The 25,868-nt window shown below is 39.7% G+C and overlaps 1 protein-coding gene across 3 annotated transcripts; it reads left to right on the top strand.

Annotated features, from left to right (window-relative positions):
- Positions 1-7,634: 7,634 nt before the first annotated feature.
- Positions 7,635-24,653, top strand: LOC117479784 (zinc finger protein RFP-like). Of its 3 annotated transcripts, none has more exons than XM_034126865.1 (3): positions 7,635-7,751; positions 11,737-11,893; positions 21,927-24,653. In XM_034126865.1, the coding sequence occupies exon 3, from the start codon at positions 21,936-21,938 to the stop codon at positions 23,595-23,597; it is 1,662 nt and encodes a 553-aa protein (XP_033982756.1). In that variant the 5' UTR covers positions 7,635-7,751; positions 11,737-11,893; positions 21,927-21,935; the 3' UTR covers positions 23,598-24,653. The 3 variants fall into 3 exon arrangements, with proteins under 3 accessions (XP_033982756.1, XP_033982757.1, XP_033982758.1); XM_034126866.1 differs by having other exon boundaries at positions 11,725-11,893; XM_034126867.1 differs by lacking the exon at positions 11,737-11,893.
- Positions 24,654-25,868: the final 1,215 nt, after the last annotated feature.

The following is a 25,868-nucleotide window of genomic DNA, read 5'->3' as shown; positions in this document are numbered from 1 at the left end:
AACATGTTCAACAGAAGAGAATAAGTTATATTGTTTGTACACATGGTTCTTTACATATATATCTGTTTGTTTAAAGTGTCCAGGTGATGCAGACAGGCTGGACCAGAGAGTGAGAGACAGAACTGGACTCCTCACAGCAGTGAACTTCAGCACAGGTACAAATACTCTTTTTTCATACTGTACAACTAATCAAGAAAGATATTGGTTTAAATAAATGAAGTATTGACTTTAATACACTGCTATACATTCCATTAAACAATACTAAATACTAGATCACCTACACATCAGTGAAGTTGAGGGTTTTTTCCATGCAAAGGGTTACATTTAGATGTTAACAAGCAATATTACTAATTAATTCTAATTTAATGTATTGAAGGCAAAGCTATTTAACACATAGTGAGAACTGCTATTTATCTCTCAATATTGTCTGTAAAAACGTGGTAAAAGTGATTCTTTCAGTGAGAGAACAGAGCAAGCTTCTACAGTTGCACTAAGTTTTAATAACAGTTCAATATTATTTTGATAATAACATTTCAATGTTGATGAATGTCATACTGTTCATTCATAATCTGATTGTCTTTGTAGCTCACTGTTGAAATAAAAAAAAAAACATTACAATTACAAAATAATTATATCTACAGCCCCTAAACACAAGCACACCTCTTTCATAAATAACACACTTGTTCTGCAATAATATGTTTTATGTTTCCTGTAATTTTTGTTAGGAAAGGACATGCCTGAAAGACACGATTCAGCATCTCCTCTTTCTCTGAGGGTCAAGAAGAACATCCAAGAGGAAAATTAAAAGCTGATGTTATGAGATGTGAAGACCAGTACAGGACATTCACTAAGAAACTACTTTTATTGTGAAGTCAGCTGATCGGATGCACCTATTTCCACATCTACACTCCATCAGCTGATTATTTCTATTTGCCTCACTTCATGAGCTTCACAACATGTACCTGTACAACGTGTATGTTTGCAACGTCACAAATAAATGGGGCCAATCTTCAGTCAGATGTGAATGTGTAATCTAACATTTTCAGTAAGAATAATGGACAAAAGGAGTGCAAATACAAATTCAATTTATTGAAATCTGAACCAAAAGTTAATCAAACATGTTTTAAATAAAAAGCACATATGGACAGAAGGTGTAAACCTATTAAATGTATAAGTAAACACATTTAGTCAAATAAAGTGACGGACTAGGCCTGATCAGGTGGTATCACCTATGCCCAGCATGGGCTCCTCCATCAGGCCTGGTCCTCCTCGCTGAGGAAAGACCCTCAGTCCTCTCCGGCCAAACCAACAGGCAGGACGTCCATCACACGGAGGTTTCTCCTTGAAGTCTCTGCAGCTCTCTGGACACCACGCTGTCTCAATCCGTCCACACTGAATATGAGAGGGGAAAATGAAAATAATTAATGCTTTAGACAATTAAAAATATAAAGTTGACTGTTGAGTTGCTCAGTTTTTTTAGATTGTCAATACTATTACTGTATAACTAATATCTCAGGTTAAGAGGCACCTTCAAATAAAGATTGGTCTTTAAATACATTTTGTCTTTTGAATTGTTTGTCTAAAGTCAAGGATCTAGAACTGGTACTTATAGTTTTAATGGTACAGTCTGGTTATAATGCTGTTTGGAGGAGGCCTCACAGGTAAGAGCACAAACTAGTTCAACCCGGTATCACGGCAAGACGTGAACATGTGACGATCTACCATGCTGGGAGACGTGAATATGTCACGGTTTCGTCTCTTCAAACGTGACAGTTACACGGTATTGTTAACATGGCCCAACCAGTGGAGAAATACCCGGAAGTGCCAAGCAAATGGTCTACCGCGCCGGTCGGTTTTTATTGTCAAAATTAGATGTTTTTAATTTATTTTTTAATCGTCACACTTGATTTCGCCGATTTTCTTGTTTCCCTAGCTGGTCGACACCTCTTTTAGCAGAAACAAAGGCTACATTAATGTATTAAATCGATGTTAATCCATGTGTGTGGATCATAGACGTGGATGTGGAATTAACGGATGTGACGTTGTGCGATTGCGTTGCCAGGCAACGCAATTTACAAACTCTTCAACTACAACCCTAATTATATTTAAAAACATTTTAGAAGGCCTCACGAAATACTTTAATGTAAAATGTAAATGTGAAGGGGTGTGTGTAATGTGGTGATTGACATTATTCACCCACGGATCTATGGGTTGGGGGTATTGTTCCGCACGGACATTTTAGTTAACCGGACTTACTGTTGATGTGAAATCCGAAGAAAAAAATTAAAAATAAAATAATACTTTATTCCGAGTTTGCTTGCTTTTCTCTTTGAAAGTCATCACATAACGGCATTGTAATACACGGTTCGGCTGCATTAAATATTACATATCTGCCGTAGTTCTGTATTTATAGAGCCCTGATGAGAAGACTTCTGGACAAACAGGAAGAACTGCCGCCAAAACTGAAAACGTGACGTGGATCATAAATATATCAGCAATTAAACAACATCTTACATTTCTTTTCACACAATACGTCTCCTTGCAGTATCAATACTAATTCGGCTGACTTTTATATTTGATCCAATTGGTAGATAGGCTGTATTTACACCATAACGGTGCACAGCTGATAGAAAGGCACATCTAGTGGTTAAAGCACGTTATTGCATTTGATTATTTTATTATTTTTCACAAAAATGAAACCATCAATAGCAGAAACAGAATTAACTGTCATTAGTAAACCACCCAACAAAAAAGATCATAAGTGGTTTTGTTTTATATATATTTTAAGGATAATAATAGCAATGTAACACTGTCTATGACACTTACTGTCTAACACTGATTTGAAAAACATACAGAAAAAACTAATTCACTGCCCTTAATAAAGTATTTAATACATTTCAGGTGTGCTGTTTTGTTTAGATCATTGACATCTGGAGCTCTTTTAATGTCCTTTTTGATTATTGTTACACCAGGTCTTGTCAAAACCTTTATTCCATATTCAATATCCATTACTAAACAAAACAGCAATTCTACTCCACTACAATTCAGAGGTTAACCTGGTATTTTTACTCCACTACATTTATTTTAGTTACTTTGCAGATTCTGATTAATGATGTGAAATATAAACAACCCTTAAATCAGACTTTAGTTACACCTGAGTAAAATTCAGGGAAAGGTGATTGTCAAGTGCCAACAATCAGGAGAGATATTTGATAGTTGCTGCTTGAGAAGACTAAACATTTATCTGCAGATCCCTATAAAGTATATTCATTACTCGTTATTCTCTACTAATAGTTAATTAAAGACTGTATATAATGGCTATTTTGCACATCCCTTTCAAGATTTCAAGAAGTTCTAAGGTTCATTGACATATCATATACACAACTAATTCAATAACGTGCTTTAACCACTAGGCGGTGCACACAAGGTACACACAGCCATAATAACTTTGTATTATTAGTGTAGGACACTTGTGTATGTATAACATCTGAAGATGTGTAGTTTTATTCATGTTTTCACATAATTGTACAGGATATTGCTATACTATTTCACATGTTTTACTTCTAATATCTGATTTGTAAAACATCACAGACAGAAAGGTATATCCGTCATTTAACAGTAAGCTATTGCAATTCTGAATCCATAGATGTGTCTCCCATCACCCAAATCCCCTGACTATTCTCTCAACTCAGTATTTACATTCTTATATTCAAAGAAAACCAGTAATATCTTTAAAAACGACAAGTCCTTTTATATCAGCTGTGCACCGTTATGGTGTATAACGTATTTTTTTCCGGATTTCACATCAACAGTAAGTCCGGTTAACTAAAATGTCCGTGCGGAACAATACTCCCAACCCATAGATCCGTGGGTGAATAATGTCAATCACCACATACATTACACACACCCCTTCACATTTACATTTGAATTTACATTAAAGTATTTCGTGAGGCCTTCTAAAATGTTTTTAAATATAATTAGGGTTGTAGTTGAAGAGTTTGTAAATTGCGTTGCCTGGCAACGCAATCGCACAACGTCACGTCCGTTAATTCCACATCCACACCAGTCTATGATCCACACACATGGATTAACATCGATTTAATACATTAATGTAGCCTTTGTTTCTGCTAAAAGAGGTGTCGACCAGCTAGGGCAACAAGAAAATCGGCGAAATCAAGTGTGACGATTAAAAAATAAATTAAAAACATCTAATTTTGACAATAAAAACCGACCAATAGGCGCGGTAGACCATTTGCTTAGCACTTCCGGGTAATTCTCCACTGGTTGGGCCATGTTAACAATACCGTGTAACTGTCACGTTTGAAGAGACGAAACCGTGACATATTCACGTCTCCCAGCATGGTAGATCGTCACATGTTCACGTCTTGCCGTGATACCGGGTTGAACTAGCTACCATCACATGTACCTTAGCTTGACTTAAATGTATTAAATGTAGGGTAGGTAAGTTTGAGAAACCGGCTCGAGATCGCTAGAATTTGAAAATACACAACCGGAGAAAATCTGCCACTTCCTTATAGAGCCCCTCCTCCAACACACACGTACGCGCACATGACCAATGAGGGCACGAGATCAGTTTGTGCACAGATGGAAGGCTGACAGGCAGGTAGGCCATCCAGTTATTTTAGCCGGGCCGGCTAAAATGATTGGTCGTGCTTTTTACAGTACCACGGCTTCCACTGATGAAATGTTTTTATGGATTTTTTGTCAAAGCACTTCAGATATTCATTGCTATCGGGATGTTAAGAGCATTCCATGGAATATAACAAAAAGTGTATCTCCAGCCGGTTTCTCAAACTTACCTACCCTACCTTTAAACGTATATAATTAAGTGATATCAAAATATTAATAACTAATGTCAGGCAAACATATTAATATTTGCTTGATTCCAGTGTTGCATTTAGCACATTGCATAGAAACGTTAAGGGATTTTAAGATTCTGAAGTATTATGCTAAAAACTCAATAACTTAGATTATTATTTATAGTTTTGCTGAATAGTCTCATGTCCGCTTACCTTAGAAACGTACAATGCGACGGCAGTGTGCAGATGGGGAGCATGTTAGCTTAGCTTGGTAGCTTGAGCTAGCTCTGTTACTTCTAGCTCGGAGGCAGCAGGTCCCGCCTCGGCTCCGCCTCTTTGCCCTTATTTGGAGCAGGCTGGAGTGGAACTCTGACGTCACTGTCGAGCCGTTATTGGCCGACTCCGCCTACTAAGGGCTTCTCGGCAACTCTGCAGAATCCTATGGGTGACGTCACGGACCCTACGTCCATTTATATATACAGTCTATGGTAAAGACATATTAAAAATGTAGTGGAACACAGGGCTAAGTTCTTTTGCGCAAAGTTTAAGTAGACGACCGCAGATGTTGTCAGGTCCATGACTCTTATTTATTTTTACTAAACGGAAGGCCTTTTCCACTTCCCTCTGATCTATGTTAAAATGCTTGTTGTCTTCAAGTTTAAGCTTCAGTTCAGATATATTATTACTGAAATCAAATGTGTCAAATCGAGAAAAAATGTAGGGCATTTGCAAACTCAACATCTGAATTAAAGCCATCCAGAGTCACATGGCAGCTATTCTTTGTTTCCCGGAGGCCTGTTATGGTTTTCATGCTACTCCAGACTGAGCCAAGGTTGTTTGCAGCCATTTTGTTTTGTAGATCAGATTTAAAATTCTGTTTAGCTTTCAGAATTTCTATTTTAAGTTCCCTATTAGCATTATGCAGATCAGAGGCACTTCCCTGTTTAAAAGCTTGTTTCTTTTTCTGAATGCTGACTTAACCGCCTTGGTCACCCATGGTTTGTTATTTGGGTATATTTTGACTTGCTTACACGGAATAATCATGTACAGTACAGTATATGAGCATGTTACATCAACAAGTTCATCCAAGTCGGCACCACAAGACTCTTTAAACATATCCCAATCAGTGCAGTCATAACATTCCAGCAAACAGGCTACAGATTCTTCTGTCCAGACATTTATGTCCTTTGTCAATGTTTTCTCTCGCTTCAAAACTGTTTTGTATATGGGCAATAGATGCACACAGTTATGATCAGCAGAGCCCATCAATTGCTATTCAAGTATACATTTGAGTTACTTGTACCTTGCTTTTTCCATTTTCTATACAACCTCATACTTCTACTCCACTAGCTTGAGTTACTCTTCAGATTAAAACAGTAAAGCACTGACTCAACTTTTTACTGCACGATAAATTACTTTTAGATTTGATGAAGTGTATTTTTTTTTTTCTGTGCTGGTGTCTTTACTGTAGGGTATTTTTATTATATGTACAGCACTTTGGCTCGACCAAAAATCGTTTAAAACTGTGCTATATAAATAAAACTTGATTTGATTTGATTTGATTTGATTTTACTAATAGTGCCAAACTGTGACTTGTCCTGGAGTATTTTCAGTATGGTATTAGATCTTTTACTTAATTTCAATCAGGAAAGACTTCATTTTTTGGTTTAAAGAACATTTATTGACACATGCGCCAAATGATAGGAAGGGTTATTGTCTTTGGTTATTAGACCCCGACCCTGATATCGTATATTTTAAGGGGGAAATGCAGCCGTGAGTAAAATAAGAAAACGCCCCCCCCCGGGGTCTAGAGACTGGTGGGGATGTTTAAGATCTGGATTTGGTGAGGAGGTGGGATGAAGAGGATGCTGAAGATTTGGATTTGATGAGGAGGTGGGATGAAGAGGATGCTGAAGATTTGGATTTGGGGAGGTGGGATGAAGAGGATGCTGAATATTTGGATTTGGGGAGGTGGGATGAAGAGGATGCTGAAGATTTGGATTTGATGAAGAGGTGGGATGAAGAGGATGCTGAAGATTTGGATTTGATGAGGAGGTGGGATGAAGAGGATGCTGAAGATTTGGATTTGGGGAGGTGGGATGAAGAGGATGCTGAAGATTTGGATTTGATGAAGAGGTGGGATGAAGAGGATGCTCAAGATTTGGATTTGATGAGGAGGTGGGATGAAGAGGATGCTGAAGATTTGGATTTGGGGAGGTGGGATGAAGAGGATGCTGGAGATCTGGATTTGATGAGGAGGAGGGATGAAGAGGATGCTGTATATTTGGATTTGATGAGGAGGAGGGATGAAGAGGATGCTCTGGATTTGAAGAGGAGGAGGGATGAAGAGGATGCTGGATATTTGGATTTGATGAGGAGGTGTGATGAAGAGGAGGCTGAAGATCTGGATTTGAGGAGGTGTGGTTTTTGGATTAGCTCTCCTGGCACTGGATGTGATGGAGGTGGATGGGGTGGAGGTGGATGGGGTGGAGGTGGATGGGGTGGAGGTGGGCCGCAGTATAAATGCCTGAAATCACAGCTGACTGCAGGAGAACCATTTTAAAGTTTGACTGCAGCATGATGATTGGCTGCTGGAGATTGAGGTGAAATGTAATTGGTTCAAAGATGATGCCAATAATGAGCTAACGACATGCAGCTGTGGAGTGGATGAATGCATTCCCAGTCTTCCTGCTTGAACTTGAGCTGAGCTTCATGAAATTATTTGAATATTTCCCCCTCCACTTCCTCTTTGCGACGGGCCACTGAGAGGAGGAGCAACACTGAAACACGAGAGTTATAACTTCACAGAAATGGAAAGGTAAAGTTAGTGTGAGCAGAGCTTCAGTCCAGACAGCGTCTCTGTTTCTCTGAAGAAACAACTGAATCCAGCAGCTTCTTCTCAACAACACAGCAGAACCTCTGCAAACACTGGTGAGTGCACTGCAGAAACACAACGACTCACTACACATTAAAGTGGCATTTAAAAATATTTAGCCTTCTTTAAATATGATTTGACTCTAATAGCAAAATAAGCAGCATGGTATTTTTATATTATGAATAAATGTATGATGTGACAGTAATGGAGATGGACACATTGTGTTTTTAATGGTTTTCTATTGAATTTATTTAGGATCTTACACATGTACACAATTGTGATGTTAACAAGAACCATCAAGCTCCAGATGATATTACTGCAAAAAGGCATATGATTAGTTAAGTTTAGCCTAAATGCGTTGTTACTATTAGTTTAATAACCAACAAGCAGCTGGAATACAAACGTTAGTTTTAAAAGTGACTTTCAGCAGTTAGGGATCAGTCAGACAGCCTTAATGAACGATGTAAAACTACAGAGAGAGAAGAGTGATCAAACTACTATTTTTTAGTCTCAAAACATCTCTATTAAACTTTATACTATTAAAAAACTGAGTCAAATCTTTGGAAATATTCAGAAATGGCGTTGACAGGAAACTGAGAGCTCGTTGACTCTTGCTAAACTAAATGAAAAGCTTTCAGATGTATTTTAAAACTGAACGCTGTTTTTATCTGTGAATCAACAAGCTCACACTGCAGACCAGTCGGACCCGTTCACCCACATGTTTCAAAGGGAAATACATTTAAATGCTGGTTACCATGGTTACAACCGGTTTGTTGGCCCCAGAAAAAGAGATGCACGCCAAATGAGAAATTATAAACTATATTTTTATATCTTGTACTTGAGTAAAAGTAGAAGTACGCAGATCTCGAGTAAAAGTAGAAGTACTCAGATCTTGTACTAGAGTAAAAGTAGAAGTACTCAGATCTTGTACTTGAGTAAAAGTAGAAGTACTCAGATCTTGTACTTGAGTAAAAGAAGAAGTACTCAGATCTTGTACTTGAGTAAAAGTAGAAGTACTCAGATCTTGTACTTGAGTAAAAGTAGAAGTATTCAGATCTTGTACTTGAGTAAAAGTAGAAGTACTCAGATCTTGTACTTGAGTAAAAGAAGAAGTACTCAGGTCTTGTACTTGAATAAAAGTAAAAGTACTCAGATCTTGTACTTGAGTAAAAGTAGAAGTACTCAGATCTTGTACTTGAGTAAAAGAAGAAGTACTCAGATCTTGTACTTGAGTAAAAGTAGTAGTACTCAGATCTTGTACTTGAGTAAAAGAAGAAGTACTCAGATCTTGTACTTGAGTAAATGTAGAAGTACTCAGATCTTGTACTTGAGTAAAAGTAGTAGTACTCAGATCTTGTACTTGAGTAAAAGTAGAAGCACTCAGATCTTGTACTTGAGTAAAAGTAGTAGTACTCAGATCTTGTACTTGAGTAAAAGAAGAAGTACTCAGATCTTGTACTTGAGTAAATGTAGAAGTACTCAGATCTTGTACTTGAGTAAAAGAAGAAGTACTCAGATCTTGTACTTGAGTAAACGTAGAAGTACTCAGATCTTGTACTTGAGTAGAAGAAGAAGTACTCAGATCTTGTACTTGAGTAAATGTAGAAGTACTCAGATCTTGTACTTGAGTAAAAGTAGTAGTACTCAGATCTTGTACTTGAGTAAAAGTAGAAGCACTCAGATCTTGTACTTGAGTAAACGTAGAAGTACTCAGATCTTGTACTTGAGTAAAAGTAGAAGTACTCAGATCTTGTACTTGAGTAAAAGTAGTAGTACTCAGATCTTGTACTTGAGTAAAAGAAGAAGTACTCAGATCTTGTACTTGAGTAAACGTAGAAGTACTCAGATCTTGTACTTGAGTAAAAGTAGAAGTACTCAGATCTTGTACTTGAGTAAAAGAAGAAGTACTCAGATCTTGTACTTGAGTAAAAGTAGAAGTATTCAGATCTTGTACTTGAGTAAAAGTAGTAGTACTCAGATCTTGTACTTGAGTAAAAGAAGAAGTACTCAGATCTTGTACTTGAGTAAAAGTAGAAGTATTCAGATCTTGTACTTGAGTAAAAGTAGAAGTATTCAGATCTTGTACTTGAGTAAAAGTAGAAGTACTCAGATCTTGTACTTGAGTAAAAGAAGAAGTACTCAGGTCTTGTACTTGAGTAAAAGTAGAAGTACTCAGATCTAGTTCTTGAGTAAAAGTAGAAGTATTCAGATCTTGTACTTGAGTAAAAGTAGAAGTACTCAGATCTTGTACTTGAGTAAAAGAAGAAGTACTCAGATCTTGTACTTGAGTAAATGTAGAAGTATTCAGATCTTGTACTTGAGTAAAAGTAGTAGTACTCAGATCTTGTACTTGAGTAAAAGAAGAAGTACTCAGATCTTGTACTTGAGTAAAAGTAGAAGTATTCAGATCTTGTACTTGAGTAAACGTAGAAGTACTCAGATCTTGTACTTGAGTAAAAGTAGAAGTACTCAGATCTTGTACTTGAGTAAAAGAAGAAGTACTCAGATCTTGTACTTGAGTACAAGTAGAAGTACTCAGATCTTGTACTTGAGTAAACGTAGAAGTACTCAGATCTTGTACTTGAGTAAACGTAGAAGTACTCAGATCTTGTACTTGAGTAAACATAGAAGTACTCAGATCTTGTACTTGAGTAAAAGAAGAAGTACTCAGATCTTGTACTTGAGTAAACGTAGAAGTACTCAGATCTTGTACTTGAGTACAAGTAGAAGTACTCAGATCTTGTACTTGAGTAAAAGTAGAAGTACGCCGATCTTGTACTTGAGTAAAAGTAGAAGTACGCCGATCTTGTACTTCAGTAAAAGGAGAAGTACCAGAGTGTAGGAATACTCTGTTACAGTAAAAGTCCTGCATTCAAAATGTTCCTCAAGTAAAAGTAGAAAAGTATGATCATCAAAATATAGTGAAAGTAGCGACAGTAAAAGTAGTCATTGTGCAGATTGGTCCATTTCAGAATAATATATATGATATGTTTTATAATGATTGATCATGAAAGTGTTCTCAAAGCTGGTAAAGGTGCAGCTAGTTTGAATGACTTTGTATACTGCAGGGTAGCTTGTGGATTTACTCCAGGTGGAACTAAAGTCTGATTTAACACTTGATTATATTTCACATCATTCATCCAGATCTGTAAAGTAACTAAAGGTATTACATACATGTAGTGGAGTTTGTTATTTTATTTTGAGCAAACACATCGCACAATATCATCCAAACCATCGGAGGCCAAGCAACTCTTCAACTCTAAGTAATATAAAGGAAAGTTAAAAATGTCTGTTGAAGGCGTCTAGTGGCTTGAAAGAAAAACAAGGAAGGAAGCCACGACAATAAGAATACAAACACTGTACAAACAAATAGCTGCTAAGTACACCTTGGTATAACAAAACTTATAGCAGTCTATTTTTGGTGTAAATTAATACCAGAGGTGGGAAGTAGCCAAGTAGATTTACTCTGTACTTAAGTACACTTATTAGAGGTACTTGTACTTTACTTGAGTATTTCCATGTTATGCTACTGTGTACTTCTACTCCTCTACAGTTCAGAGGTAAAAGGTGTACTTTTACTCCACTACATGTATTTAATACCTTTACTTACTGTACAGATCTGGATCAATGATGTGAAATATGATGAATAGGAACATGACATAATATATAAATAAAGAAATGCATAAATTAATGTATGAATAAAAATAAGAATACAATTATAAAATAATAAATAATCGTGCAAATAAATACAGGAATAAATAAATACAAGGACAATTAATGAATAAATGCTTAATTAAATATGGGAATATTAGTTTATTCTGCAATGAGTACTTTTACTACTAAGTACATTTTCCTAATTGTACTTAAATACTTTAACTTCAGTACCATTCTTGATGCAGTACTTTGACTTGAAATGGAGTATTTTTACAGTGTGGTATTAGTACTTTTACTCAAGTAAACAATCTGAATACTTTTTCCAGCCCTGCCCACAGAGGACTTTGAATAAAGAGTATGTTTTACTGATTTTAGATTTCCCCCCAGAGAGCCACAGTGAGAGGAATGCTGCAATGTGGCACTTCCTGAATGAAAGTATTTCTGATGGAGAGCAGAGCTGCCGTCGAGACAATCCTCTCTATTTCTCCCTAAAGGAACATTAAACTAATCCTGAACACCACAGCAGGATCTCTGCCAAACCCCGGTGAGTACAGAGACGAGACCACCAACTGAATATCTGCTCAACATTTAGTTTCAACTATATCCAGAGAACAGTGACTCCAGATGAACTCATGCTAAAGCTAACAGGCCTCACATGCTTTCTGTCAGAGTTTCTCAGTTTGTCTTTGTACGGCAGCACAGCTGAGGATATTTACTGCGTTTCAACAACCAGTATTTGCTCTCAACTTCAGACAGGAAGTTCCTCTCTTTAACTGAGGTTTGCTGTGGGGGTTTCCTGGTATTAGCGTTCATATTTTCTTCTGCGTATGTGTTTGATTCTCTGCTGTCTCCCTCTCTCTGATTTTCCTTCCTCTCTGTTAGGAACGTGACACAGACACTTGGACTCAAATGCACGACTCAAAAATAAGTTTGCTGTTCAAAAAGGTCTTGACTTGGATAAAGACAAGGTACAAACAAAAACTCACTCATGAGTCAAAACGTAGAAAAGCAAACTTCAAACATGGGAACTAAATAAACTTGACGATGAAAACTTGCTACAAAAGTCTCTTGTTATGAAAAGCTGGCTCTCTTGGTGAGAGAAGACGAACTGGCACAGGACAAAGGGAGACCGGGGTTGCGGTCCAATAGTCCATTTAGCTTAGGAACCTTCCTAACGGAGTGAAATGACCCGGAAGTCCCTCAGTGGCAGCCATGATAAGTGCCGTTCGAATTCTCTAAATGAAAGGAAAGGAGGTTTCAAACTTCCTTTTAACCTCCTTTAGCTTAGGAACCACTGGACCTCCCTAACCGAAAGGAGAGGAGAAAATGCTGCCCCACAATGCCTTGCGGCCGCAGCATTTGCCGTCACACAACAGTCGGCCGTTCACGGAAACAACCGATTATGACCGTGAAATGATATCATAAAAGTTACGGTGCTTATTAAGCATTTTAAAACGTATGTGGTAAGTTGCCAAAGTGCTTTGTTTTGAACGTTCATCAGTATTATAATCAAAAAGAGAAATATGAACGTTAGTTTTTACTGAAATGATCAAATAAAGTCAACATTTCACAGTCTTTACTGAGCTGTGTGGGGTTTGTTCAACTTTTAAAATATGTTTGAATGGTGATATACACAGTGATAGATGTTAAGGACTAACGTTTATAATAAATACATTTGTATTGATTTTAAGATATTTTCATACAATCATACGTATTGGGATCATTTGTATTAATGTGGACCGGAGGGAGAGGGTGACGAGCATAAGTTTCACTTTCCTTTTTTATTTCAATTCCAACTTTGGTCATGAAGAATATGTTTCTCTGTTGTCCCCGTTCATAAAGCACAACAGCATCAGAGCACGGTGCAGAGTCTCTAGATGAGTTTACAGTAGTCCCTCGTTCTTATTAAACATCCATGTTGTAGTCCGCTGTATAGAAAACTGTAGTTTCCATAGTTTCCCCACAGCAGCAGACGCACATTTATGACCTCCGCTGGCGCATCATAAACACGTCGGATAGTGGAAGTGCAGTCGATTCTCTAAAGTACCGCAGTCTCTTCTCCGAAGTCCTTTTGAATTCTCCTATCCACTATCCCTTAACCCCGTGACCTTTCACTCAGAGGTCAAGGGATAGACGATAGGGTTAGAACTTAGGAGCTGATTTTTTGGAGTATTCGAACGCAACCGAGGACTATATATACAAGAGGTATTGGGACACAGGTGGCAACAATCAAGGGAGGGGCTGACAGTCACACGGGGAGGAAGACCCACAAGGGCAGGAGAGCTCTGAAAGAGATAGAAAGTAAGTACCAAAATAAAACAAGAAGTGCAGTGACAGGATTAGACAGGTGAACAAAGAGACTTGACTAAACATAAATCTACCCTGGGCTATGAACTAAACATGAAACAAATAACATGAACCTGATTAACTAACTGAACAAAACATGAATAAATCAACAGACATGACGGGCAGTGGCGGCCGGTGGTCTTTTTTTTTGGTGGGGCTCTTGACGTACCGTAAGTGACCTACCCGAGGGGTCCGGGGGGTTTCCCCCCGGAATTTTTTTTCGAGAAATGACCCCTTAAATGATGACTTCTGGTGATGTTAGAGGGGGGGGGAAAGGAGAAATCGAGGCTTAAAAATATGAGAAGACTGATCAATACCTCCATAATCTTCAGTGTGGAAAATATTATTTATCAACCTGAACATCTACTACTTTACCAGGAATTTGTGTTCTCAGAACTAGTCTGTTTTTTTCTTTCTTAAAACTGTTCATGTTTTATGAACCAACACCTCCACCAAGTAGCTTTACAGTGAACTGCATGTGAGATATAAAATTAATAGCATCTTTACAGTAGCATTAATTATAAATATTTAAGTGGTTCAATACAAGTCACTACAGCATTTCAAACTGAACTGTGAATAAATGCAATTTAAAAAAATAACCACAGCACAAAATGTCATAAATTGTGTTTTTTCTTTGTTTCTCTGAGGATTATTTACAAACAGGCTTATTTACATATAGCAATAACTCAGAAATGAAAAAGCTACATCGTCTAACACGAACAACCACTTAGCATAATGATAATATATGTGTTATGTACAATGTAACTGGCAAGGCTAGAGCAAGAAAGAACATAAAGTTTGCAAAAGGTTTAAATAACTTCAAGTATCTGTCTTCAGATTACGTGGAGGTTTTAGTCCGATGGGAAGCAGATTTTAAGCGACACCGAAGATAAACCAAAAATGTGGTGGAGCTGCAAACCGTGTAGTGTTGCTGGGACAGGACAGGAGCTATAACCGTTGGAAAATACATCACAGACAATGCAACAAACGTGGAGACAGAACAATCACTTCTGTGATAAATGCCCACTTATTAATAAACTTCTAACAACCATGGGAAACCTCCTCTCTACATATAAAGTGATATCCAAGCATGGGAAACAAAAGACAGCATTTACCTGTTTGCATCCAGCTAGCCAAGCCTTTTTTGTGTACCAGCTACTTGCGAAGCCTCGTGTATAAGTTTTGTCTTTTTCACGAGATTGCTGCGATATATTCAAATCGGGTTGGTCCGGTCCAAGGTCTTTAAGCAACAATTTATCTGCCAAACTTCTCCTTTCGAAAGGATTGGAGATTAGCTCTTGAACAGAATTAGGCGGGGACCGAGGTCCGGAGACTCCACCTGCACACGAAGCCATCCTCATCAACTACTGCGTCAACCGGATACGAGTCACTGTCCAAACTACTCACAGACTGCACTGGGCGCTGACATTGGCGCCCGGTGACCGTCATCTTTGACGACGCTGATTGGCTGAAATTATATTTTCGCGGCATAGTTTACACGTTACAGATAGCAACAGTCAGCTGCTGGTGGCTGCTGCTGCACTGGTTGAAGGCTCCTCTCTTAGCGCCCAGACGAGAGAAGGTGCATGGGCAAGGCCAGGCAGGAAACATGTGACTTATCAGTAACTTTAGACATCGTAACACAATTTTAAACGAGATTTTATTGTAGATTATACATTTTACTGATACCAATTATATAATATTTACCTTGTTCATTAAAAATAAAAATAAAAATATATATATTTTTTTTAAACATTCTTTTTTTTTTTTATTTTAATTTTATTTTTATTTTTTTTTTCAATATGGGAAGAGGTGGGGCGGCGCCCCTAGCGCCCCTATGGACCGGCCGCCACTGATGACGGGATGTTACACTCTTTGTCCAAGCTGACACTTAAAGTCTTTGAACAGAGCGCTGTGTTTCTTCTGTTTTGCAGACACTTATGTTAAATAGGGTTGAAACGGTATATGATTTTCATGGTATGACAATCTCCCTAAACAGATTCTGTGTTAAATACGTAGACACAGGACAACATTGAAAATCAAATGTACACCGAATGATAATCCCCAATAAAAAAAAAATTGCGTTACAACGTCAGTGTTAGGGTGGAAATTGAATATTTCGATATTACTGTAACTTATTCTATATATAGTCTGGGAATGTAATGTTTTGCAGAAAGTAATTAGTAGTAGCCAAGCCCCTTTTCCATACTTCCTATGTGCATATGCATATGTGTTAGTTCTTCCGGTCTAGCACAAGCAGCATTGTAAACAATGAGTTTCATTCTCAGCTACACTGCGTGATCAAATGGTTTTACATCATCCATCCTCTGTTAGTGACTGCAGGAAGACATATGAAACTGTCCCAAAATAATCAATTAACCTGTAAGTGTGCTATTTAGCTATCAAACATTAACTATCTGTCTATCTATCTGTCTATCTATCAATCAATCAATCAATCAATCTGTCTATCTATCTATCTATCTATCTATCAATCAATCAATCAATCAATCAATCAATCAATCAATCAATCAATCAATCAATCTATCTATCTATCTATCTATCTGTCTATCTGAGGTCCTCTGAGCAAGGCCTCCTAAGGGTGCCCCGAACCAGGCGGTGGCCCCAAGGCTTTGGAACAAACTCCCCCAGAAACTAAGAGCCTCTGCCTCAATAGAGATTTTTAAGGGGCAGTTAAAGACCCACCTTTTCCGACAGGCCTTTGGGGCATCGGAGGAGGTGAGTTAGTGGCTGTCTTTTATTAGTGTTTTATCCTATGTATTACCTGCTGCTGTTTTATGCCTTTTATTCTACATGTTATAGTTGTACTTTGAATTGTGTCCTGTGTACTGTAAAGCACTTTGTACATCCGTGTTGAGAAGGGTGCTATATAAATAAAGTTTTACTTACTTACTTAATAATAACAATAAATCAAAGATAAACATTATTATCATTATCAACCATGAACAACATTTTAATCAAAACCATTCTTAATAATTAATAACAGACATGTTCATGCTAGTAAAAAGTCATTCATAAAAAAATACATCCTTTTCTAAATGGCCTTGACTTTTAAAATGTCAATTATATTCTTTCAATTCCAAGAAAATAGAGTTTTAAAAAATAATTCTGTTTACCTCTGGTTCCTTACACCATAAGTGATATGGTGTAATATTACCAATATTCCATATTCTTCTGAACAATGTGCACCGGCAATTAATCCCCCCCCCCTGCCCAAAGCTCTGTGCATGAGTGTTTCTTTCAGTAATGAGTAGGGGTGTAACGGTTCACAAACATTTCGGTAGGGTACGTACCTTGGTTTTTAGGTCACGGTTCGGTACGTTTTCGGTACAGCAGAAAAAATGATCACAAAACATAAAATATATATATATTTTTTTTAATTATTATTAAACTGTGAATATTCACTCAAATAAATACAAAATATAATAAAATAAACATTAAGGTGCAGCATTTCGATGAACGTAAATAATCTGTACTTGAACTGTACTGTACTAGTTTGACATTAGGACTTGCTTGCTTGTCATTGTATTTTCATGTTTTTTTTTAAGATGAACTTGTCCACATTGCTTGCCGAAAGGGCAGATCTTCTGGCACTAACAATGTCTCCTGCTGTGGAGAACACCCTCTCTCTAGGGACAGAGGTAGCAGATGCAGCCAGGTAGCGCTTTGCTAACATGGCAACATAAAGATATTTGGCGTTTGTAATAGCTTTGGCTCGGTCTGAACTTTTTGCGAGTGGTGGAGGCTTAATGCTAGTGGGAGTTGGGTTTGCACTTCAGTCATTTTCCTTTTGGTACCGGTGATATTCACGTTCGGGAGATGCCTTTTCAAATTAGTGTGCAAGTTTGATGTATTGCCAGCCACGTAACCAATTTTAGTTGAACAATGCCGACAAACAGCTTTGGTTCGGTCCACCTGTCTTTGTCCGTCATCCTTGTACGTAACTGCAAAACCAAAATGTTCCCAAACCGGAGACTTCAATGATGCTGGAGGATTTTCGAGCTCAACTTTATCTGTGTTCGCCATTTCGACAGTTCCTCAAATTACTGACTAAATTTGAATGCATCCCTATGACCAGCTCTCATAGTATGCCTCTCGTCCAATGAAATGACTTGGTCGCTCTATGACGCGTTGAACCCAATGTGAGCAAATTACACTGAATGCTGCGACGCAGCACCAGAGATTACTTCCAAAAAGTTGTTCACATTCTCAATTTTTTACGTTTAACGTTATATTAATAATAATAATAATAATGGGTTTCATTTATAAAGCACTTCATATTTTATTTCAAATCCCGAAGTGCTACAAGCAGTGAGCATGAACAGTATAAATAAACATTACACAACACGGTAGAATTAATAAAAAGCAATAAAAAACAAACAATAGAAATAAAATAAAAATAAAAGGGTGGTAAAAAGGTCTAGGCAAAGGCTCTATTGAATAGATGGGTTTTGAGGCCTTTTTTAAAAGCCTCCACGCTCTGTGGTGCTCTCATGTGGTCGGGGAGAGCGTTCCACAGACTGGGGGCAGCCGAGCAGAAGGCCCGGTCTCCCATGGTACGGAGCTTAGTCCTGGGGGTTTGAGCAAGTTGGAGTTGCTGGAGCGGGTGGTCCGCAAGGAGGTATGGGTGGTGAGGAGTTCCTTGAGGTAGGGAGGGGCAGTTCCATGGACACACTGGTGGGTGAGGACGGAGACCTTGAATTCGATCCTCAGTTCCACGGGGAGCCAGTGTAGTGATTTAAGGATGGGGGTGATGTGATCATATTTGCGCACCCTCATCAGGATCCTAGCAGCGCTGTTCTGAATGTACTGGAGCTTCTGGATGCTTTTGTTAGGGATCCCGATGAGGAGTGCATTGCAGTAGTCCAGCCTGGAGGAGACAAAGGCGTGGACCAGCTTTTCGGCGTCAGACAGAGTGAGTGTGGGGCGGAGTTTGGCGATGTTCCTGAGGTGATAAAAGGAGTTCTTGCACAGCTGTTTAATGTGGGCCTCAAAGGTCAGATGGGCGTCCATTTTAACACCCAGGTTGGTGACTATTGAGGAGAGGGTAATGTCCTGGCCGGAGAAGGTGATGGTGGTGATGGTGGATGACCGAACCTGGTGTGGGGTGCCAACTATAATGGCTTCGGTCTTGGAGCTGTTGAGTTTCAGGAAGTTTTGCTTCATCCACGCCTGTATCTCCTCCAGGCAGGCAGTGAGTGTGGGTGAAGGCAGGGCTGCAGAGGAGGTAGGGTTGATCCTGAGGTACAGTTGGGTGTCATCAGCGTAGCAATGGAATGATACTCCATGTCGGCTGATGATAGAGCCAAGGGGGAGCATGTAGAGTGTGAAGAGGGTGGGGCCGAGAACTGATCCTTGAGGGACACCACAGGTGACGTTGTGGGTACCCGACTCTGCCTCGCCCAAGGAGACGTACTCTGTTCTCCCGGTGAGGTAAGATCTGAACCAGTCAAGGGGAGAGTCAGAGAGTCCGATGGTGGAGTGCAGACGATGGAGGAAGATGCCGTGATCGACGGTGTCAAAAGCTGCAGTGAGATCGAGGAGGATGAGGAGAGAGGGAGAGCCAGCATCAGCCGTCATCAGCAGGTCGTTGGTGACCCTGACCAGGGCAGTTTCTGTGCTGTGGCCTGAGCGGAAACCAGACTGGAACTTCTCAAATAGGTTGTTGGAGTTTAGGTGGTCCTGGAGCTGAGCAGCAACTAGTTTTTCCAGCACCTTTGATAGGAAAGGAAGGTTGGAAATGGGTCTGTAGTTGGCCAGGACTCCCGGGTCAAGGGAGGGTTTTTTGAGACGAGGTTTGATGACAGCGGTTTTTAGGGCAGAGGGGACATGGCCAGCCTGGAGAGAGAGGTTTACGATCTTAGTGATCATGGGGCTCATGGTACAGATGTACGATTTCGCAAGAGCTGACGGAAGGGGGTCCAGGACACAGGTGGAGGGCTTCATCCTCCTAACGATGCCCTCAACCTCTCGCTGAGAGATGTCCGTGAAACAGCGAAGAGGCTGAGTTGTCCCAAGCTGTGGGTCAGCAGTTGGAACTGGAGGTGCAGAGGGGCTAGAGAGGAGGGAGCGGATGGTGTCAACTTTGTTTGTGAAGAAGGTGGCGAAGTTGCTACACTGCTTCTCAGTGGAGTCGGAGTGTAGAGGACTTTGGGGTTTGAGGAGGTGGTTTATGGTGGAGAAGAGTTGCTTGGAGTTTCCATTACTGTTGTTGATGAGGGAGGAGTAGTACTGGGACCGTGCATCTCTGAGGGACTGTGCGTAGGCCTTCTGGTGTTCACGATAGGCTAACCGGTGAACAGTGAGTCCTGAGGCCTTGAGCCGCCGCTCAAGGATACGCCCAGCTGTCTTCATTCTCCGCAGCTCGCCGGTGTACCAAGGGGCTGAGCGCGAGAAGGTGACCATCCTGGTTTTGAGGGGGGCGTGCAGATCAAGGAGACTGTTAAGGGACTGGTTGTAATATGCAACTGACTCATTTACTGATGAGAAGTTGGCGGAAGAAAGATGCTGGAGGTCCAGGGTCATGGTGTCCGGGTTGATGTTCCTCAGGTTCCTGAAGCGGATTTGGCGTTTGGGCATGCTGAGTGGGGACTGGAAAAAGGTGCTTAGCAGCGAGGGCTAACAGCAACGAGACAGCTGGAAGGCTATGCCGTTAGTATACCTCACGTCTGGGAATGAAACAGAGGATTGGGAGTCCGCCTGCTATCACAGTAGTAGCGGGAGAGAGGCAAGCAGTCAGCCGGAGATAGTCGGTGAATTTGGGCGATACAGCAGGTGAGTCCCGACAGCTGTCAGGTCCAAAACCGTCAATAATCACAAGGTTTAAGATATAAAAGCACTTGTTAAACAGACTCAAAGTTTAGCCATATAACTATAGCTTAAAAGCAGATAAAAACTCTGAGGCGTAGGAGAAGCGGCGAACAAACAAGCGCCAGCGTCCTCTCCTCCTCCTATACTGTTTCCTGCAACTCTCCTCTGTCGTCTCTGTTATATTCGAACTGCTACCCCCGCGACCCGACCACGGATAAGCGGGAGAAGATGGATGGTTATATTCGTTCCATACACTTCGGTACACACGTGTACCGAACCGAAGGGCCCATACCGAATATTTTCGGTACGAATACGTATACCGTTACACCCCTACTAACTATCTATCTATCTATCTATCTATCTATCTATCTATCTATCTATCTATCTATCTATCTATCCATCTATCCATCTATCTATCTATCTATCTATCTATCTATCTATCTATCTATCTATCTATCTATCTATCTATCTATCTATAGCAATAGCTACCCATGTTACAAGCTAGCTAGCTAGCTTTCGCCAACTTGTTAGCTCTTGTTTTTAAAATATAAACATTATTTAACATCATATGGTTTAACTATCGAGCTGGCAGTGAGATTAATTATAAGAACATTGTTGACATGCTTTTTTAAAGCTGACTGGCCTCTTCATACAGCGGTAAATTCACATATCCTAATCTAAATGGTTATTTTCAAGCCTGCATAAGTGTTATAATTAAAAACAGTAAAGCTGGCATTATAAGGCTATTTGGAAGCGCACTACAGCTGGCAAAGCACAAGGTGAATACATTTGCTAATGTTAGTGAATGCTAGCTAGATTGGCCCATTTTAACAAACAAACATTAGCATTAGCTAACATTAGCACAACAAAAACAGCTAAACTATGCAAAAATGATGAATTCAACTAGCAATAACAGTAGTTTGAAAACCACATAAGAGTTGCTAGCTATGGTTAGCCAACCTAACCAAAGTCTTAAGTTTAGTTCAGGTAGTTTCCTGTTTAATGCTACAATACCCCCTGTTTTTACGTCACTGCTTATTGTCGGGTTTCCAGACATCATGGAACATTTTGGGCAGTCGGGGATTACGAGGCGTTGTCTGGAATCCTAAATCCTGCCCTGTTTGTCCAGAACATTTGACTAGACCAATAGTTATTGCATATTAAAACATTGAATACCAATATTTGTGAACCATTTTATTTTGTACACAGAAAGGCCCTTTATGTCCATAGCCTACATTAATTGAGCTTTGATCAAATTAACATGGACCCTTGTCGTACTACTTCAACAATAGCCAAGCACTGACTGAATATATCACAGTAATTTGTTTTGTTTTAACCTGTCATACTTTTCAGGAAACAGATAATCAAAAGATATGTAATTATAATTTCCTTTTTATCCCCAGAGTGTAGATATGTCTGCTGCCAGCTGTCTGCTGACTGAAGATCAGTTTCTGTGCTCCATCTGTCTGGATGTGTTCACTGATCCAGTCGCCATACCATGTGGACACAACTTCTGTAAAGCCTGCATCTCTGAACACTGGGATAGAAATGTCCAGTGTCAGTGTCCCAACTGTAAAGAGGATTTCGACAGAAGACCTGTACTACGCGTCAACACTTTCATCTCTGAGATGGCTGCTCAGTTCAGACAGTCAGCTCAACAGGAAGCCAGCAGCAGCAGCTCAGAGCAACAAGTTGTCAAACCAGGAGAAGTTCCCTGTGACGCCTGCACTGGAACCAGACTGAAGGCCCTGAAGTCCTGCCTGGTGTGTCTGGAGTCCTACTGTGAGACTCACCTGGAGCCTCACCTGACAAGGGCAGGCCTGAAGAAACATCAGCTGATCGACCCTGTGGAGAACCTGGAAGGCAGGATGTGTGTGAAGCACGATAAACTGCTGGAGCTGTTCTGTAAGACTGACCAGGTGTGTGTCTGCATGCTCTGCACTGTTTCAGACCACAAGACACATGATGTTGTTCCTCTGAAAGAAGGATATGAAGGAAAGAAGGCTGAGCTGGGGAAGACAGAGGCTGACATTCAGCAGATGATCCAGAAGAGACGACTGAAGATTCAGGAGATGAATCGCTCAGTGGAGCTCAGTAAGGAAGGAGCAGACAGAGAGATAGCAGATGGTGTTCAGGTCTTCACCGCTCTGAAGGAGTCTGTTGAGAGAAGCCAGGCCGAGCTCATCGACACCATCAAAGAGAAGCAGAGAGAGACAGAGGAACAGGCTGAAGGCTTCATCAAAGAGCTGGAACAGGAAATCTCTGAACTGAGGAAGAGAAGCTCTGAGGTGGAGCAGCTCTCACGCTCTGAAGACCAGCTCCACCTCCTCCAAAGCTTCACGTCCCTGAACGCTGCTCCACCCACCAAGAACTGGACAGAAGTCAGGGTCCGTCCACCTTCATATGAGGGGACTGTGGTGAGAGCTGTGACTCAGCTGGAGGAGACGCTCAGTAAACAGATGAAGAAGCTGCTTGAGGTCGAGCTGAAGAGGGTCCAGCGGTATGAGGTGGAGGTGACTCTTGATCCTGATACAGCACATCCCTATCTCATCCTGTCTGATGATGGAAAACAAGTAAACTGTGGTGATGTGAAGAAGAATCTCCCAGGCAACCCAGAGAGATTTGATGATAGTTACTCTGTGTTAGCAAAGCAGAGTTTCTCTTCACGAAGATTTTATTACGAGGTTCAGGTTAAAGGTGTGTCTGACTGGACTTTAGGAGTGACCAGAGAGTCGATCAACAGGAAGGGAAAGATCACAAAGACCCCTGAGAATGGTTTCTGGACCATCGATTTGAGGGATGACAATAAGTACGAAGCTTGTGCTGACCCTGATATCCGTCTCTCTCTGAAGTCTCAGCCTCAGAAGGTGGGGGTGTTTGTGGATTATGAGGAGGGTCTGGTCTCCTTTTATGATGTTGATGCTGCAGCTCTGATCTACTCCTTCACTGGCTGCTGCTTCAAAGAGAAACTCTACCCATGCTTCAGTATTCCGGAAAATCTCGTTGACCTGTTCTCCTTATCTAATATAAATATTGACCCTCTGATCATCACTCCTGTCGATCACACTGAGTAAAAGAAATGTGGATTTTCCACAGAGGGATTCATTATGATTTAATATAATACATATATATTTACTGGTGATGTACAGGGTTTTCATTGATCTATCAGATGCTTCTTTTCTTTCTGTTCAAATGTCTTTGATGTTTCACATATGTCCTACTACTTAGAATCAAGGCCAGCACACTGATCTATATTATCCAATACAGTCTCATTATTCTAATGATTGATTATATTACATTTCATTTAGCTGACGCTTTTATCCAAAGCGACTTACAATAACCAATTACAGGGACCAATTGGTAATTGGCACCAATCACTAGTGCCCCCCTTACTCAAGGGCACACTAGTGGTGGTGTTCCAGGCGGGATTTGAACTCACAACCTTCCGATCTTCAGCCCACCTCACTATCCATTAGACCACCACTACCCAATTACCTTCCTTAAGACTGTTAAATCATCAGAAAACAATATGTTCTTAGAAATTAGAACCTGTCTGATCCTTGAATAACTCACAAGAGTTGATCAGCGGCACTCATTACTGAAAGAAACAGTCATGCACAGAGCTTTGGGCGGGGCATTAATTGCCGGTGCACATTGTTCCGAAGAATATGAAATATTGGTAATATTGGTGTTTGTATACATGGGACTATGGTGTAAGAAACCAAATGTAAACAGAGTTCTCTTTTAAAGCCCTGTTTTATTGGGGCGAAATGTGTGAAAGCGAAGGGTTGATAATTATACAAATTAAGATCAAGGATGTAAAAAGATGTCTTTGGCTTAATAATGATTGTAAAAACTATAATTCTGTTTCTTTTTCAAAGTCGATTTATTGTGTCCAATACCTGCTTGGTTTATTGTGTTGAGTTGTAATTATAAGGCTATAGTGTGTAAATGTGTGTTTGACTTTACAGTTTGTGTTGGCCCCAGGAAGAATAGCCATTGCTCATGCTACTGCTGATGGGGATCATAATAAAGTAAATGTAAGAGCACTATCGTATGAACATGACAAAATCATTTAGCATGTTTCTTCTTTTTCCTGTAAATGCACAATAAAGGTAAGAAAAATTAAAGTGTGTTTTTTTTTATTATCAAGATATAGATATCAGAACAACTGAAACTACACATAATGTTAAATAATGATTTCTGTTATCAAGATTATACTGGACAATCTTCAAGGTGCTTCATTGTTTTTTTACTATTATATCATTTTGGTATATTGTAACGCCTCATTTTGTGGAGACATGCACATATTTGGCCAGTGTGCACTGAAAAAAAATAAATGTTGACTTCAATTAAATATATTATGTCAACCAATTGCACAAATAAAGGTTAGTTGACAGGGTTAGTTGAAAACTAAGTTAGTTGAAAGCAATAATATTAAGTTGAACCTAATATTTTTGTCTCAGTTTTTTCAGTGTAACCTTCAATCTATATGATGTTGGTTCTGCAGCTCTGATCTACTCCTTCACTGGCTGCTGCTTCAAAGAGAAACTCTACCCATAATTCAGTACTCGGAAAACTGTCTTAGTCCTGGTTGGGTGCATCTTAGGGAATATAAAGATGGACCCTCTGATCATCACTCCTGTCCATCACACAGAGTAAAAAAAACTGTGGATTTGCCACAGAGGGATTAGTTATGATTTAATTTAAGAAATGTGTATTAACTGGTGATGTAAAGGGTTTTCATTGATCTATCAGATGCTTATTTTCTTTCTGTTAACATGTCTTTGATGTTTAACATATGTCATACTACTTATAACCAAGGACAGCTCACTGATCTATATTATTCAATACAGTCGCATTAATCTAATGATTGATTACCTTTCTTAAGACTGTTAAATTATCATAAAACAATATGTTCTTAGAAATTAGAAGCATAAAAAGTTCCCTAAATGTCCATGGTGCCGAGGGCAAAGCCTTCACCTGTCTGATCCTTGAATACATCACAAGAGTTGATCAGCGGCACTCATTACTCAAAGGAACAGTCATGCTCAGAGCTTTGGGCGGTAATTGCCGGTGCACATTGTTCAGAAGAATATTACACCATATCACTTATGAAAAACTTCCAAAGAAGGAAAACCCCACAGTTTAAAGGGGAAAATGGGAGAAACCTCAGGGAGAGCAACAGAGGAGGGATCCCTCTCCCAGGACGGACAGACGTGCAATAGATGCCGTGTGTAAATCGAAAAAATAACACATTTACAACATAGGTAGACCAAATGTTTGGAAATGCATGTGTCTATAATAAGAAGATGAATCCACGAGGATGTCAACAATCCTGTGGG

The sequence above is a fragment of the Trematomus bernacchii genome, unplaced genomic scaffold (genome assembly GCF_902827165.1).
Source record: "Trematomus bernacchii unplaced genomic scaffold, fTreBer1.1, whole genome shotgun sequence".
NCBI classification, from domain to species: domain Eukaryota; kingdom Metazoa; phylum Chordata; class Actinopteri; order Perciformes; family Nototheniidae; genus Trematomus; species Trematomus bernacchii.
The sequence above is the reverse complement of the archived record's forward strand: the minus strand, read 5'-3'. Positions and strand labels throughout refer to the sequence as shown.

Coding starts and splice junctions, on each gene's coding strand:
- LOC117479784 (XM_034126867.1), top strand. CDS start 21,936: ATGTCTGCTGCCAGCTGTCTGCTGACTGAAGATCAGTTTCTGTGCTCC.